Source organism: Notolabrus celidotus, chromosome 5, assembly GCF_009762535.1.
Source record: "Notolabrus celidotus isolate fNotCel1 chromosome 5, fNotCel1.pri, whole genome shotgun sequence".
NCBI lineage: Eukaryota > Metazoa > Chordata > Actinopteri > Labriformes > Labridae > Notolabrus > Notolabrus celidotus.
This window is the reverse complement of record NC_048276.1, coordinates 25,098,057-25,115,758: the sequence shown is the minus strand read 5'-3', so window position 1 is coordinate 25,115,758 and position 17,702 is coordinate 25,098,057. Positions and strand designations below refer to the sequence as shown.

Genomic DNA, 17,702 nt, shown 5'->3' with positions numbered 1-17,702 from the left:
TAGAGAAATAATACAGGTCCTTGTTTCATGTATCTGTGCAGCCCTCTGTCTCCCCCTAGTGGTCATGCTCCAGTACTACAATACAACCACAACTCAATTATGAACACTCTTACCCTGATGAAGTCTGTGCTAAAGTTAAGCTGCAGCTATTACTGTTTTTTAATACATATCTTTTTAAAAATGCAGAAGAAAACAATATCCTATTGAATGTCTCATAAATTGTTATGCTTACATGGAAACAATTTAAACCATTAGAGCTGATGTTCGGTGCAAAAATGCACACAATAACATCAACCCTAATCACAATTTCATAGTTCCTCTAAAACTAATAAAAAAAACCCAACACAAAATCATTATAAACCCCAAAGAGGTGTACATAGGTACAAGGTGTGATATTCACGCCCAAGCAATGTCTCTCCTTCAGTATGTTCGTCTCAAAGGTGTGATGTGTGTGTGTGTGTGTGTGTGTGTGTGTGTGTGTGTGTGTGTGTGTGTGTGTGTGTGTTTGTGTGTGTGTGTGTGTGTGTGTGTTTGCATTGGCTGAAGCAGAGCAGATATCACTTTCTGCTCAGCTGTCACTGCTGATGGATGAATATTTCAAAACATAAATGATGATGGCAGAGCTTCATTACGGTGCTGTTGTGTACTTACATTAACAAAAAGGGCTTTTATGTCTGTCCTATCTGCTCTCTGCAGGTGGTTTCCGACCTGAGGGGAAAATCTATCTTCAGACAGACTGAAGGTGCTACTGAACTTGTTGTATTCTCTCATTTAAACACATTAAAAATATATATCCTTTAGACCTTTTTAGTTTAAATACTACAACTACTGAAGAATGATGTGATGTCTGTCAAAAAGCTGATCATGTACAAACCATTTTTTATTAATTTTGAACAATTGCTTTGAGTTTTTTTACACCTTATTTTTAAGTCGAGGGAAACAATTAGTAAGAAACAGCTTGATAAATGTTCAATCTGATGTGTTTTAATCCAACAGGTTTGTGTCAATGGAAAAGCTTTCACAGTCTAGATTTTTTTTCCTATGTGAATCATTTACACTTAAATGAGATTCTTACACAAGCCATCAGAGCTTAAACAATAACTTCATTACATGTATTTCATTTTCAAATTGTATTTTGGATTATCCAATGAGGAAGAAGTGGATGTAATCACTTAACTTTTATTGAGTATCAGGTTTTTCTTAGACTATTAACTTATAACATGAATTCAGCTTTTATTAACAGGTTGCATAGATATTATATTCTATAATTCTATCATTAATTCTATAAATATTCAGTTTTTTAATCTCTATTCGACTAATTTAAATATGAACAGGACAATGTGAAGTTTTGGTCTGCACTCTGTCAGTGAGTCTGATCAAAGATCTGCTGTAGACATCATCATCATCATTATCATCATCATATATTTACATATATTAGAGTGTTTCCACATGTGCCGCACAGAGAATAACTGTGCTGCTGCTATTATAATTAACTTAGATAAATACAACATGCTCTGTGTGTGTGCGCGTGTGTGTGTGTGTGTATGGGGAGCGGTTTGTGTCTGTGCACTTGCATGATACAAATGTGTGCACACATGATTTTTTCATTAAACACGTGTGATTGCACAAGTGTGTCATGTAAGTAGAGCACGTAGCTGGACTTTCAGATGCACTCACACTCGTGATTTTTTTTAGTTCACTTCAGGTGCTGTTCTTTCTGCTGCATTCTCCTGTGTGTAGGAGTATATGGAGCAGAGGTGTTATTTTGGGCTTGCGTGCAGGAGAGCTGGGTTCATGACCTGCTCTCTTCTTGTTTTTCTACATGATGTAGTGGTATTGTGTATTTATGAATTCAACTACATCATGTAGACTGCTGGTTTGAACATGCTGTTAATGGATCCACAGATCTGTTTCATTCTCTCAGATGATATCACAGTGACCTTTGAACCTGTGTTATCTATGAGGTGGTTCTGACAAGTGAAGTTTTACCTGTGAGGTTGTCAGAAGGTAAACAGGGGTAGGAGCCGGGGTCTGGTTGAGCTCACAGCTGAGACCCAGCGAGGAGAGAATCTCCGTTAGGACCTCATAGCGCAGAGCGTTGCTCACCTTCAGCTCATCAAACCCTCCTGAGGTCAGGTGAGTGGAGTCAGGAGAGAGCTCCAGGTGGACCTGCAGATTGGAACACACCATAAGTTTATCGGTCTAAACTCAGACAGACCGAGCATCTATCACCTTACGTTTTTAATATGTAATAAAAATTCATCCTCAGCTTCAACTCTCTCTACCAAACTCTACCTTCAACTTCTAAGCTATGTGTCCTCCCCTGCAGAGTGTGGGTGTTCCTGTGTCAGTGTGTATGTGTATGGGACTGTCTCTGTGCCACATGTGAGGTCCATTTATGTCACTTCAAATATGAACAGGTCATAAATCTACATTCCATTCTCACAGTCATCACTGGAAAATAATGCCCCGTGCATTTACCTGACACAGCACAGCCTCTCCTCCGTCTCTTCCATGGGTCACCCTCACAATAACCATGTCCCTCTGATTAGGGACGTCCCCCTTCAGTTCCCCCCAAAGCTCCACCTGCCCCCCTCCCTGACTGTCCCTGATGTAGACCTTCCTGCTGGCCAACACGCTCAGCTCCAGCTCCGTGCTGTCCTCTCTAGTGAAGCTAAGCCTGCCGACCTGCTCAGGTCTCCGCTGCCTGTCTTCCAGACTGAGGCCTGCAGGGCACAGGCTGGAGGCCAGCCCCAGGACCCGCCCCCCTTGGCTCAGGTAAGTGAGAAAGCGGGTCTGAAGCTGGGGGGTCAGGGTGTCCTCCTCTGCCAGGACCAGGAGCCTGGTGTTTTCCATCCAGGGGTCAGTCAGAGCCTGCTGTGGTTGGAGAGGGTAGATGGTGTAGTTGTCAGTGTTAATGCACTCTGACAGGAGCTGATTGAGGGTCTGAAGGCGCTCCTTGCAGCCCCCTGTGTACACCAACACATTAGGTGGTTTGCTGTTAGAGTCATTCTTGCTGCCGTGACCACAGACCCCTTTAGAGTCCTCTGAGAGAGACTCGTCCCCACTGTCCAGCACCGCAGAGTCATCATCAGGAAGGTCTGGAATGTTTTCTGCTGAGGCATATTTCACCGACAGGATTGTGCTGTTCTCCAGTTCCAAACACTCGTTACAGCTGGACAGGTGGAGGTGGTGTCCATGGCCCTCCATGTGGCGGTGGTTTCCCAAAGAGTGGTCCTCAGGAACACCTTCAGGTCCCGGGTCCTGGGTGTTTCGGAGCGGCTCGGATCCTCTGCGCTCCTCTAACCTCCTCTTCGCCTCTTGAGGGAGGAGCAGGCTGCCTTTACGGCACTGAAAGTGCAGGTGGTCAGCTGACAGGAGGTGAGGTGAAGGCTCAGTGTTACAGACACATGGTGACCTGTCAGTCTTTGGGGTCTGTGGACACTGCTTCTCCAACAGCTCACTAAGAGTGGACTCTTTGAGGAGGACAGCTGAAGACACAAAAATACAAACATGTCAGAGCAATATGAGGGCTTCCAGAAGCTCACGTGGATATAATTACACAGCAGAATACCAGATTAAAGGTTATATATGAAATGAAATAAGAGGAAACTAACGGATTATCTTTGAAGGCAAGAGCCCATCGTCAAGCTGGAGGCGATCTTCAATGAAAGCGACTCCAAGTCGACTGAAGTTATCCACGCTAGCCTGAGCCACCGCTCTGAACGGCGTGCCAGGGCTACAGGCTAGAGGAAGACAGTAGTCGGACCACTTCAGCACCTGCACACAACACAACACACAGCATAGTGTTAGCTCACACTGCGTGCTGATCCAGAGAGAACAGAGAGAGTAGACCTCATTACGTTTACTGCACAAACACCTCCAACTCTGAGCAAACAGAGACACAGACTGATGTGTAAGCTCAGTGGTTTAACTGACCCATACACCAAATGTATAAAAAACTGTCTTAAATAAAGATCCAAATGAGATACCAACGTTAGAGACGCTTAAGGACTGTGTGCTGCAGTGAGAGCATGAAACAGTTTAATAAGATGCCTGCAGATACAAGTGTCCGTCTGTAAGGATCACCTTGTTGGCTATAAACACGGTGATGTCACTGATCTATTCTTGTATCAGGCTTAGTTTAATTTTATTGGTCAACATGATGCCATCTCCTAGACTTTTATATCTTCAGACCCAGTCTAAGACACAAGGAACTGTTATTGTTGAAAATAACTGTTTCTGTGTGGGGTGTTTGACTTCATTCAGCTTGTTCAGAACAAATGCTTGTGATTTTTGTCTCTGGTTCTCAGGTGAATGTGTTTATTCTCATGGCCTATAACCATGCTGTGAATATAACCTTAAAAATGAGTCTCCATCTTGTCTGTGTTCATATCATCACCTGGACTCTCTCTCATCAGGGCTTATATCTCCTCCTCCATGAACTGTGTCTGGATGAATTTCCAGTTACTTGAGGCTGACCAGTGCCCAGCATGATGAGCTGTTAGCCAGGATCAGTACCAGGATTTCCCTTCTACTTGCTTCCCTTTTCAGCTGTGGAGCGTCCATCTGTCTCCACTGAGTCTCAGTTTCACTGTATCTAACAATTTACAGCAAAGTCAGCTGAAATATGTCTCACTACTATGAAGCCAAAATAAACAGATTTAATGTAGCTTGAATTCGAGCTGGGCGATATTGAAAATTATGTTATTACGATAAAATATTTCATATCTGTCGATATCGATTATTATCATAATAAATATTAAATCATTATTTCATTTAAATTTAAATGCAGATTTTGGTCCTGAGTGAAAGTTGAAGAAACCAGACAGTCTGTTAGTTTGTATCTGGATTTAGTTTTCTGATGAACTTCTTGAATCCATCATTTCTGATGATGCTAATAGGAAGCAGGTCTTTTGTGTAAAATTAGATTTTTGTAAAGTTTTAGTTTGAAGATTCTTATTTTTCTCAGATTGAGGTTATTTTCATAATTTGATTTAACAACAAATATATATCAAATTGTATACTGTGTATCAGTTTAGCAGAGTATTGCTTTGAGTTGTGCACTGCCCTTTTAGATTACTAAGGCTTACAGGCAGAGTAATATTGTTTCCCACAGTACAGTGAATGCATCATTGTCGTTCAGTGTTCAGTTGTCCTACGGTTGCGGTTGACATTAAACGAATTAGAAGTGCACAGCAGAAGTTGTCTCTGTGTTCTTCCTTTACCCACATGCTGAAAGTATATTTAATGAAGTGCATTAAGTTAATAGTTAAAGCAGAGTCGACACAGTGTCAGACTAACGACTCTGCTTTGAGCTGTTTTTGAGGTTTTGAGTTTTCTTCTGTGCCAATGTCCCTCAACTCAGCTGTTTACATTCAGCCCCGCCTACCTCTCACCCCCCACATGATTGGCTCTTCAATGCCGTCTTCTTCTTCTTCTGTCAAATGTTGGGTGGCAACTAGCGTTTACGGCTCATTAGCGCCTCCCTCTATTTTAAGTGGCTGGGGGGTGTAATTATATGTTTATTTATATCTTTTTTTTTTCGAAAATGTTTTATATTTATATAGAGAAAAATGATATCCCATAATTATCGTTAGCGAATTATCGCCTGGCACTAGCTTGAATGACAATAAACAGGCTGAACAATAAAAAAATCATATTTGTGGATGTGTGGAGATTAAGCAGGGCCCGACGTTTGACTCCTGGCCCCTGCCTGCTCTAAATGTGGTCTTACAGTAGCTGGTCCACATGCTCACTCTGTGCATGTCATCAACACATGCAAACTCAACACACACCAGCTACAGAACACTGTCATACCTGCATCTTGTAAGGCCCACAAACCATGGAGGTCTTGTTACCAGTTCTGTAAAGTCTGATCTCAGCATCAGACAGGAGATGCTGAAGTTTAAGCTAACTGTTTCCGCACAGTGTGTCAGGACTAACGTGTAAGTCTGAGGTCAGCTCTGTTAAGAGGAGACTGATGGTTCTGATGTTAGTCAATGTGTGGTGCCTACTTTCTTATTGGATGTGTGAGGAGAATGGTAGCCCACTCTGTGTCCTGTAGCCTCAATGATGAATGAAATGTCTTCTATTCGAGGACCACAGATCAGAGAGGAGCCCAGCAGGACCGTCCACTTGCTGAGGTCATCACATGCCTGTGGACGGCACAAGACAGACAGGTGGTAGTAACTCACAGCACTACAAGCCTGTTACTCAGTGATTAGTCGTTAGTGACAGTCACTGTCAGGTCATGCAGGTGCTGTGCTAGAGGAGAGATCACAGCAGACACGCACACACGCACACAATCAAACAGAAACTGCAGTACTTAACAAGTTAAGCAGAAAATCTAGAGAAAACTACAGGGATTAATGATGACAAAAATGAAATATCATTAGAGATATCAGTTAAAAAGTTAACTTGATCATGACAGCGCCACCTTGAGGTCAATAAATGCAGTCATATGTGCCCAAGTGGAGATGGAATTTGAAGCACACCAGCTAATTTGAGTGTTTTTAGGGTTTATGTACAAAAATACCTGAATATGTATGTTTAATGTACCAAACTATCATATTGGTGATGACATGATAAAAGCTACTCAGATCAACACAAGACGACAGACATATCGGAATACTGTTAAAAAAATGACATTATGCTTTGCCCCTTTCCAAACTTTCTGGGTCACATTTGTGGTCCAAAACATATGACCTTTTTTCAACATCTTAAATAGAGTAATACCAGTTAACTCATTGATGACGACTTTGTAGCATGGCAAAAGTGGAGGAGAGTTCCTGGGTGCTTTAAAGTGCCTTAAAAAGACAGTAACTGAATGCAGCATTTCAGACAGAGGCTACATTTAGGGCTTTAGCCTGAGATAACTCAAGACCATTTCAACTGTAAACCATGTAAAGCTACTAACAAAGCTATCAGAGGGACAATATAAAGCCTGAAATGAGCATTAATCCCCCTCTTTAATATTTGTTATTGATGCTGCTTGTCCCTCTCAGGGCCCCAGGGCCAGATTTTCTTCACTGGGAGGGTCCAGGAGGGGTACTAACTTATGCAGCAGTAGAATGAAGTCTGTGTGTGAGGACATGAATGAGTGGCACTTATTTACCCCTGTGTTTTATTTTCATATCTACTTTTTTGACTAACATTCAATTCTTGAAAATAATTAAATAATTCATAAAATCTGTATTAAAAAGTCACACAACGGAGCAATACCATACACTATATAATATACAGTATATTCTAAGCTTCATTCTTTATTGACTCAAACATAAAACTTTAATGTAAAAGCTCCAACAAAAGAATATGTGCCACACTGAAATAGAAAGAAAACCCAACTACTGGCAGTCTGTTTAAACACAAGAAAAACAAACAATCAGGGCTTAAGATTTTGTGTGGGCAGCAGAGGTGGCTGATCAGGTTTCAAGGAGGTCCCAGGCCACCCGTCTGGATACTTCTTAGAAGCTACTTTTACTCTGACAGTATGTAATCTCTTAGTTGATTATTTTTGCAAATCATTTAAACTGCATGCCAGCAACACATTTCAAATACCTTGGGAAAGGGTCATGTTCATTGGTGTGCTGCATCAGCTCTTCTTTTAACAAAACTCTGTAAACATATGCAAACCCAGGAGACCAGTTTCTGAAGTCCTGAAAGTGTAATGTCGTCCCATTCTTGCCTGATATAGGATTTCAGATGCAGCTTGACGTGTACTTTGTCATATTTTCCATTCCATAATGTCCCAAATAAATTAAATAGGTGACAAGTCAAAATGCATGCAGGACAGTTGATCAACTGGATTCTTCTGCCATGGAGCCATGCTATCAGAATATGTCCAGAATGTGGTTTGGCAAAAAAAGGGCATAGTCTGAATGGCAACACTTGTTGTTCCAAAACCAGTATGTATCGTTCAGCATTAATGGTGCCTTCACAGATGTGTAAGCTACTCATGTAATGAGCACTAATGCAGCCCCTTGCTGGTTTTTGAAGGGTGCACTGATTAAAAGCCGGTTGGTTCCTCTCCTGAGCAGAGGATGAAACTTCCATGGTTCCCAAAAAGAATGTGAAATTTGGTTTAGTCAGACAACAGGACAGTTTTTGACTTTGTCTCGGTCCATCTTAAATGGGCTCGAGCCTAGAGAAGCCGGCAGCATTACTGGATCATGTTTATATATGGTTCCTCTTTGCATGGTACAGTTTAAATCTGCAGCAACAAACTGTGTTCACAATGTTTTTGGAAGTGATTTGAGCCCATGTGGTGATCAGCACTGCAGAGTCAAGTCTGTTTTTTAATGCCGTGCCACGTGAGGGCCTGATGATTACAGCCATCCAGTCTTGGTTTTGGTCCTTGACTCTTTTGTACAGATATGTCTCCAGAGACTTGCCTCTCTGGAGTGTCCTTCATATACCTTGTGATGTTAGTAACCTGTTGCAAATTAACCTAATTAGTTGGCATATCTTCCTCCATGTGATTTTATATCAGTGTTTTGAGTCCCTGTCCCAAAAGTTTCAACATTTGATATGTTGTCTTTGCTCTGTTTTCAATTATGAACAGGGTTTAAATGATTTGCAAACAATCAAAATCTGTTATCAATATTTTAATCAAAGTCCCAAATTCTTTGCAATCTGAGTTGTACCTGCATGTGAAATTTTACTTTGTAAATTCACAGAGAAGAGAAGATGTGACATCTGTGCAGTGATAAACAGATACATTTAGAGAAAGTACTTCTGAGGTAATGGACCAGACCGGACCCTTAGAGGCTATAGAGGGGGTCTCTGATGAATCCAAGTGAAGATATAAGCAGCTGTGTACTGCAGAAACATGCTGGACATTTACCAGACTAATAGTTAGTCCTAAACCTCCAGGTGTTTGGTTTCTTGGTCTAAAAGATACTATCTACAGTGCTCCTATTTGTGTGCAGTCTATATGGGAACATCTGAGCTGATACTCAGATGCCTGCTCTCGAAGAGGTAGAGAAGATGCATAATATGGTAGATAAACAAACTGACATTTGTATCACATATAACATCATGTTATTATATATCACTAAAGCCTGTTGTCAGCTGTGGTCCTGTAACAGAGTGTAAACAGGCTGTGTCAGGCCTGTGCAGTCGCATCTCTCCACACACTGGATGACTGACTTCTTATATTAACTTCCACTGGAGCAGCATCACTGACCTGTGGCTCTGTCACGTACACGGCTCTGTCCCCCAGCTGCAGAAACACCCGCTCCTCCTCCTGCTCGTCGGGGGGCTGCGGAATGGGCTGCCGGTAGACTGCGGTGCAGAGTCCGGCGGGCTGCGGTGCTGAGGCCGGGCAGGAGCACAGGCTGAAGGTGAAGCTGAAGCGACTCCTGTTCAGTCTGAGCAGACTGTTCCGGATCAGCACAGAGTAACACCTGTGGAACCGCACCCACAGGTAGACGTAGCACAGTGTGATTAACATGTTAGCCCACATACACGGAGGAGAACATGTCGGCTCTTCTTCCTGACAGCGGACACTGCTGTCAGAGCTGTGATGCTAACTGTGGAGCTAACTGTCACGATTGTTGACACCGGGATCTGCTGTCGGACTGAACCGCAATGCTAACTGAAAGGCTAACAGCATCTACGGTTAACAGTGGGAACTGCTGTTAAGCTTAGCTGTAATGCTAACTGTGGTGCTACCCGGGGGCTCGTTATGACACCGTACACCGCTCTGGTGCTCTGGTGTCAGTTAGCCTGTAAGCGAATTACTACCTTAGGCGACCTTTATTCTTCTTCTACGATGGAATCTGGAGTAGTCTTGATATGAGTTAGGAGCAAATACTGCCACCTGGCAGTGACAGTGTGGAAAACATTATTTTCATTTTTTTTAATCATAAAAGATGATAAAATTGTTTGAAATAATAAGTTAAAACCCTGTTGAACCGACAAGATTTTTTTTTTAGAACAATGCTTATTTCCAAAAATTTTCATGAATTAAAAGTGTTGGTTGATTTACATAGCATACCAGTGTTTTAAATTCATTTGAAAGGTTTATTAAAACATCTATTTGTATGATATTATGTTTATTATTTCTATTCAACAAGCAAGACTTGTGACTTTCACTTCCATTTAACCCTCCACCCCCTACATCTCTAGAGTATACTAGAATAAAGTTTAAAAAATGAGAAAAAGATTAGAGGAACAGAAAAAAACGAAAAGAATCCCCCCCCCCCCCCCCCCCCCCCCCAAAAAAAAAAACATAGGCCAAAAAGATATAATGTGTTCATACAACTGTAAATTCCATGTGTACCTTTTAAAAATAAAGCAAGGCATTTTATAGATGGATAAGCAGCCTGTAAACTTCATGATATAGTTAAAAAGAAGACATGATACAATAAATAAAATAATAACAAAGTAAGAAAAGTCAATATACATATACATATACACACAAACATACACACGTATATGCAATATATATATATAAAGAGGTATTTCATATATTTAGACAAAGACCAAGTTCAATTTTCAGCCAATCAACAAGCACAATTTTATTTCAGTTTAATTTCAATTTTATTTTACTTTAAACAAACAAACAAAATAAAACAAAACAATATTAATATATGCATAAAGATTTTTCTGCAGTGTGGATAAGTGGGAATTGTCCCACTCAAATAGATTAAAAAATAAATAACATCCAGCAGAGTCACAGTGGCTCTGGGGGAGGAGTTGTATTTACGACAGTTCTGATCATAAGACGGCTCAGGATGCCGGTGTGTTCACGGACTTCAGCGTGGATACTCTCTGAGTTCATCTGCAAGAAGAGGCTGTTCGTCCCCCGTTGTACAAGGACAGTGCATCGTTCACTTCACGGGAGAGTTTTACAGAAAAACACCCAGCCTGACCCTGTTATAAGCCGTTTTACTGCACCGAGATCAGGCCCCGGTACTATCTCACAACTCGGTTACAGATTTGACGTCCAAGTGCCCAGGAGAAGCAGCATGTCGTCCACAGCCATGTCCCAGAGGATGGTGTGGGTGGACCTGGAGGTAAGTGTGTTGTTTCTGAGTCTGGTCTGTAGATGTGAGGTTTAATATAAGTGCTGAAAATGCTAGCTCATGCTACACGGAGCTAATCCCAGGATATTTATATGGGTGTGCTATGACGGTGAAGTACCTGTGAGCTCTAACTCACGGTTTAGATTAGTGAAGTTTGTTAACTATCTGTAACAGCAGCAGGAGACATGTAACACATGTCCATGTTGACATGTGGCTGAGTAAAAATAAATTGCGCAGCATCAGAGAGCACAGCAGTTTCACTTTTATTCAGCGAGTGACTGAGCACAGAGTCAGACCTGAGATCAGCTGTGTCAGGTCATATTTAAAGCTCCAGATGTTTCTGTGTTCTCTGCAGTTATAACAACATACTGATGTCACACAGGAAAACAGACAATGATGCTGCATGTTAAGTGTCCAGCTATTATTCACAGTGACTCTGCAGGGCTAATGATAATGTAACCCTGTCGATATAAAGTGAAGACATGACCATGAGAGATCTAAGGTGTGTCTTTGTCCATTCCTGTGTGTGTTTCAGATGACGGGCCTGGATATAGAGAAGGATCAGATCATTGAGATGGCCTGTATCATCACAGACCCTGACCTGAACCTTATAGCTGAGGTATTTGACACATTAACTGCAGCAGACTCTTCTTCTCTCTGTCCTATGAGGTAACTTTTGTCTTCTGGGTCCACAGGGGCCAAACCTCATCATCAAGCAGCCGGACATACTGCTGGACGGGATGTCAGAGTGGTGCAAGGAGCATCATGGGGAGGTAAGCCGTGTGTGTGTGAACGATTTCTGCACACACTCTCATTCACACTCATTCAGTAGTGTCAGAGAACATATGCTCCGTCTGACACCAGATAACAGTCATCAGTTTGCGTCTATCTGACTAGAATCATCGAATCATGAAGTCTTGACATTATCTGGATCATTTCAGGACATTCAGGCTGTGATATTTTCAGGATCTTGCTGCTCACACATGCATCAGATTATTAGTGTCAGATAAACTCTCACGTATCTAAATACAGAGTTTGGCAGAGAAGGGTGCTGTGTAGAGCATGCAGAAGAAGGTTTGTTGGGTAATGTATCCTGTTTGTGTGTTTGTATCACTCCATCATGTATAAAGATATTTCCCTTATATAAAAACAGCAGTAGAAAACATCATATGGACAACTCAGGTGAGCAGGAATGAGTGTTATGCAGAGACATTCCTCCCATTGTGAATGACATCATTGCCTTGCTCACTGTGAAAGGTCCAGAATATTCCCTACTGTGTTCACACATCGACTCTCCCCGACCCCACACATACTTTTTACAGGGCAAAAAAGGTAGTGAAGAATATCATATAGATGTGCGATAACAGTAGCTTAACTGAAAATGACCACTTTGCCCTCTAAATTATGGTCCTTATGTCTCGTAAAACATGTCAAAACAATTTATTCCATCTCAGCAGCTATTTCCAGACAAAGTTGCACTTCAACTTTAAATCAGAATTAATTAATTACACAAAACAAGCATCTCTGCTTCAGAGCCTCCTTCTTAATGTAATTTAACTGAAGCCAGTCAGCAACCTCCAGTGTTTAAATATGTGGCCAATGGGAAAGTGCAAAATACTGCCGTTCTTCAAGTGTCCACACAAAGCTGTCTACGAAAGCTGAGGACCCCCCCCATCAGGTCCAATATCAAAAAGTACATTTTTTCCATAGACTGTATAAAATATGGACACAGTATCCGTGACGTCACCCATCTGTTCCTGAACACTGTTTTGAAGCCAATAGACGGTGGCAGCCATATTGGAAATCCGGAACTCAACCAGGCAGAGTGTGACGTAAAGAGGCGGAGTTTGAGCCTCCTAGCCAACAGCTATGTGTTCCCGTCTGGGAGTCAAGTCAGTCATGTCCTTATTTGGGCAAAACTCGTTTTTTTCAATTATAGCTCATTAATTAATTCATACACACTGCTGAGTTATACATACATTTACATAATTCTGGGTGTGATGCAGTTAATGAACTGGTTGGTGTGTTGTAGCTGTTTTCCAGGAGGCTCACATTCCACCTCAGGTCACTGCCACGTCTTACTCTGTTTAGGTTGATGGAAAGTTAGGCAGAGTCAGCATTTCCAATATGGTGACCATCATTGTTGTGCTTAATAATATTGCCTCGCCGACTAATAGGTGACGTTACCGCGACTGCATTATGTTCTGTACAGGATATGACCAAACAGAGTGTTTTTAGTTGTGAGAGAGCGTCCATCACAGATAATCTCATCCTGTGAGCTGCATGTGTGAACAGAAAGGGTTCCAGGAAATATCAGGCCTCACTGTCCTGAGATTATTAAATGATAATAATGATTAAATCACAAAAGCCTTATTTCACAGGAAACTGAAGGATAACGAAAGCATTGTGTAAACTCTGCTGTATTTATAATTCAAGAACACGTTGTATGTATTGTTAGATCTGAAGGTTGCCCACTGTGTGTCTCTGTGACTCACACAGAATGTAAACACAGCTGTAGTTTCTCTACAAGAGGGCCAAGTTGATTTGCTGGATGACAAACTCCTCTCTTAAGAAGTTTATGAGAGTGCATATTAATGCTTGTGTTTCAGTCAGGACTAACCCAGGCTGTGCGGGACAGTAAGATCAGCCTGGAGCAAGCAGAGTATGAGTTCCTGTCCTTCATCAGACAGCACACTCCTCCCGGACAGTGTCCCCTGGCTGGTGAGTGACTTTTATTACACCAGCAGCCTGTCTGTGAAAAATGAACAGACCCTACAGTGGTTTCCTGTGATTGTCCTCCTGCAGGAAACTCTGTGCATGCAGACAAAAAGTTCCTGGACAAGTACATGCCCCAGTTCATGTACCACCTTCACTACAGGATCATCGATGTCAGCACCATCAAGGAGCTATGCAGGCCAGTGTTCACACTTTCACTGTGTGTGTGTATGTGTTGTTAATGAGCCCTTAGATCGTGTGTGTGTACCTGCATTCAAATATTTTCCAAATTAGTCTCGCACCTCGGGGGGGGCAGGTAAGAGTTGTGATGCGGAAACAATCTATAAACACAGCCTTTGTAATCAGATTAGTTTCTGTTCCAGCCTTGCTGATGGTCATCACCCTGCTCATCTCATTAATACCTTTTTAAAGTGAATCTGTCAGTGCTACACCAGAATAACAAAGACTGCACAGCATCCTCTGTATGTGACAGATTTAATGCAATTGAGGCTGAATGTTTGTTGTTCTGCTTATTTAGACGGTGGTTTCCTGAAGAATACAAGATGGCACCTCAGAAGAAAGCATCTCACAGGTACACATTGAGAATATACACGAATAACCCTTACATCAGTAAACGGCTTGGGTCTCATGTATAAAACAGTTTGTAGAATCTTTACTAAAAGTGTATGTATGCCAAAAACACAGAAATGGCATAAGCCAAAAATAATAAAATCAGGCCCACGCACACTTTCACACATTGTTCCCCTTATAAACCACGATCCACCTGGGAACATATGCACATTGTTCAGCCTCATATTCCACACTTCACATACCTTCATAGATTGTCAATGAAAAGCACCTCATGAATGAAAATGTGTGCAAATGAGCAAACATTCTCACGGTGAATCACGGCAAGAACAAAGAGGAAAATGGAGAAAATGAAATTACAGAAGCAGAAATCAAGGTGTGCATAAATAAATATGAAGTGGAGGTCAGAGAGCATGTTTTGTTTGTCTCTCACAGCAGGAGGGTAATTAAAATTGAGAGACACCATAGTGCTTCAGCAGTACCTGTGCATCCATCTTTTATCATTACGCACGAGTGTTGCTGCAGTGTTTATATATTTACATGACATTAAGCCAGAACAATCATCATCCCCCCTCTGGGAGCCAAGAAATCAAGTTTTTATGTGTTGGTTTTATCCTGCCAGTTTGGCTTTCGTTTTGACTGATTACGAGGATATTTATTAACTGTGAGAGCTGCCTGTGGCTTAACATCCACTCTTTGCTCATTAACACTATAAATACATGCAGGTGATGAAGGAAAGTCACACTTGGTGATGCTGCACAGCATTAGAAGATATTGATAAAACTACTGCTGCAATTTTGTTCTGTTTACTAATGCTACTTTGGATTTTGTTCCAAGACGTTGACATTTTTACCTTTCACAAGAGTTAGCTTAGGTGGCTGTCAGGTAGTGTTGGTTAGCGCACAGGGAGAAAATAACAACATCTAAGATTTGCAAAGTGATTTCCCGTCTCCTCTTCAGAAATCAAATCATGTGGACTTCTTATTTTTATAGCACATTTCAGCAACAAGGCAATTCTAAGTGCTTGATGGCGACATCACATATAAAGAGGTGGTATTTCATATTTTACAAATATCAAGTTAAAATGTCAGGTGTTAATACTAAATGTGGGTAAGATTTCAAATGTGTGTTGGAGTAATCCCAGGAGAAGCCTGCTGCTGCTGTGAATGACTTGTACAAAAAGTCACATGACAATTACACAAGAGGGACATGAGATTTGCTCAAATTGTGACATCATTGATTGGTGAATCTCCTTCAAATATCATTATAAATGTAACACTTACGAAAGAGAAACGCCCTGTGGTCCAAAACATACTGCCATTTTTCTTAATTTGTCATTATAAATAGAGAAACACAACTTTAGTACATGACAACAGTTGAGGAGGCTTCTGGAGGACTGGGTTATGTTGTGTGTGCGTGTGTGTGTGTGTGTGCGTTCCTCAACTGTCCACTTGAGGCTAGCTCCAAAGCACTGAGAGCCACATACACACCCGTACACTATTTTTTTTACAGCAGAAATAAAAATGTTTACAGCCTAGTTCAAAAGTTTTGGTCTAAATAGCTAATTCCTCTATATGGCACACTTTACAGAGGGTGAGTTTTTTAAAATTTTTATAACTCATTAGTTTTGAAGGTATTTCGTTTAGAAGTCTTGCATTATGAGGGGCTTGACTGACAGGTTGGCACACTGTAGCTGTTAAGGAGGAGGCTAAAAGCACGCCTCAACTCCACCTCTTTGCCTCATGATAGATCGACTAAAAGCTAGGTTTAGTCAGCATGTCTAATATGTCCATCACTGTGGATAGGCTTCAAACCTCAGCTTCAGAAACAAATGGGTGACATCACTGAGACTATGTCCATGTTTTATACAGTCTATCGACTAACCTGTGATATTAGCAAGCAGCAGCACGAGCAGCCCCCTATATTAAATACTTTCTCCATACTTAAGTCTGGGGTATACACAGCATCTAACAACCCTTTTTATTTCTAAGGTTTGTGACCTTACCTTGCCGTTTGGTTTGATGGCTTTGTGATGTGGTTCATACGTTAGACATGTTAGAAGAAACCAGCCAGACAGCATTAAACCGAGGGTGACAGAAACATTTTTCGCAGATTAAAAAAAAAGTGACAGAACTTATGAATGAAGAAAAAACAGCACATTCTGTATATATTTACATTTTACACAACATCCTACCTTTTTTCAAAATGGGAATGTGTCTATTTCACGTTCATTTACATTTGAATTTAGTAAGGGGAGGCCACACATGGTATACTTTTTATACCCAGAATGTGAACAGGCACTAACCCAGTCCCTAAACCCCCAACACAGACAGCTCCATCCTCAGGATACAAACAGGAACTGCAGTCTGCATTTAACTGCATTTTTATGAATTAAGATTCAATACATTAAACTAGTGTTTGTCAATGAGCCTGTCAAACTAAACTGGAAATCAGTACAATTTCTACCTGTTCCCATCACAGATAACTTAATATTAAACAGTCATCAGAAAACCAGGAGGACTTTTCTGCATGAGGAAACCACACCTTAGGGCTGTACTCATTATTTTTCCTTTTGACACTGAATGAACAGTGCTGCACAGAAACCTTTGATCTACTTCAGAAACATGTTCCTGTCTGCCGCCCAATCATAGTGAACTGAGAAGTTGAGCCATGCAAAGGGTGCCGTTAAAAGGTCTGTCTGTGTCCTTCAGAGCGCTGGACGACATCCAGGAGAGCATCAAAGAGCTGCAATTCTACCGAACCAACGTGTTCAGAGAGTCCACAGAGGAGAAGAAACGCAAGATCACAGAGAACGGAAGCAGAAACAACAGCCCGCACACATGAGAGACTGAGGAGCTCTTTCACCGTCATTCAGAGTGATTTTGATCTTCATTCACTTTATTTCTGTTCAATGCAGCTGACCCAGGATCTGTTATTACATATTTTCACATTAAAATATAGAGGTTTGTTAGAGAGGGTTAGTAACAGTTAATTCAAAGAGGAACATTTGAATATTAACTTAAGTAGTCTGCAGTTTTTTGTAATCATTCAAATGTCTTTACTCTGACTTCATTTTGTTTAGTTTTGACGTGAAACCAAATAAACTGGTCCAACACACCTGTATCATCTTCATCAGCTTAACACTACACACACTGTGAAGCATGGCCACCCAGGAAAAGTCTAATTAAAATATTATTGATTGAAAGACATGGAACTTGTTTCCCTATCTCAGAAACACAAAATCACATGATTTATTAACCTTTTTGGTCAATGAGTTCACTGGTGTGTGCTGCACTACAACCACATGGACACTAGAGAGCAGTGTGCACTATGAAAATATTTGTGCACCATAGTGTCTTTAAATAGTGT

At 41.3% G+C, this 17,702-nt stretch overlaps 2 protein-coding genes across 3 annotated transcripts in view; one reads left to right on the top strand and one right to left on the bottom strand.

Annotated features, from left to right (window-relative positions):
* hlcs (holocarboxylase synthetase (biotin-(proprionyl-CoA-carboxylase (ATP-hydrolysing)) ligase)) overlaps positions 1-9,778 on the bottom strand; it is a 37,140-nt gene extending 27,362 nt beyond the window's left edge. The window contains exons 1-5 of one of the 2 annotated variants that reach the window (XM_034683377.1): positions 9,188-9,778; positions 6,018-6,158; positions 3,618-3,780; positions 2,482-3,491; positions 1,990-2,169 (exon numbers count right to left, since the gene is read on the bottom strand). In XM_034683377.1, the coding sequence (XP_034539268.1) occupies positions 1,990-2,169; positions 2,482-3,491; positions 3,618-3,780; positions 6,018-6,158; positions 9,188-9,466 (1,773 nt within the window). In that variant the 5' untranslated portion in view covers positions 9,467-9,778. The remainder of the gene's footprint in view (positions 1-1,989; positions 2,170-2,481; positions 3,492-3,617; positions 3,781-6,017; positions 6,159-9,187) is intronic. The other variant, XM_034683378.1, reaches the window with a different exon arrangement.
* Positions 9,779-10,661: 883 nt separating this feature from the next.
* Positions 10,662-17,450, top strand: smfn (small fragment nuclease; the record flags this gene model as incomplete). Its single annotated transcript, XM_034683613.1, has 7 exons — positions 10,662-11,021; positions 11,566-11,649; positions 11,726-11,803; positions 13,640-13,751; positions 13,836-13,944; positions 14,284-14,337; positions 17,045-17,450. Coding segments are annotated over 7 exons (930 nt in total), but the record flags the coding sequence as incomplete, so codon positions are not given.
* Positions 17,451-17,702: the final 252 nt, after the last annotated feature.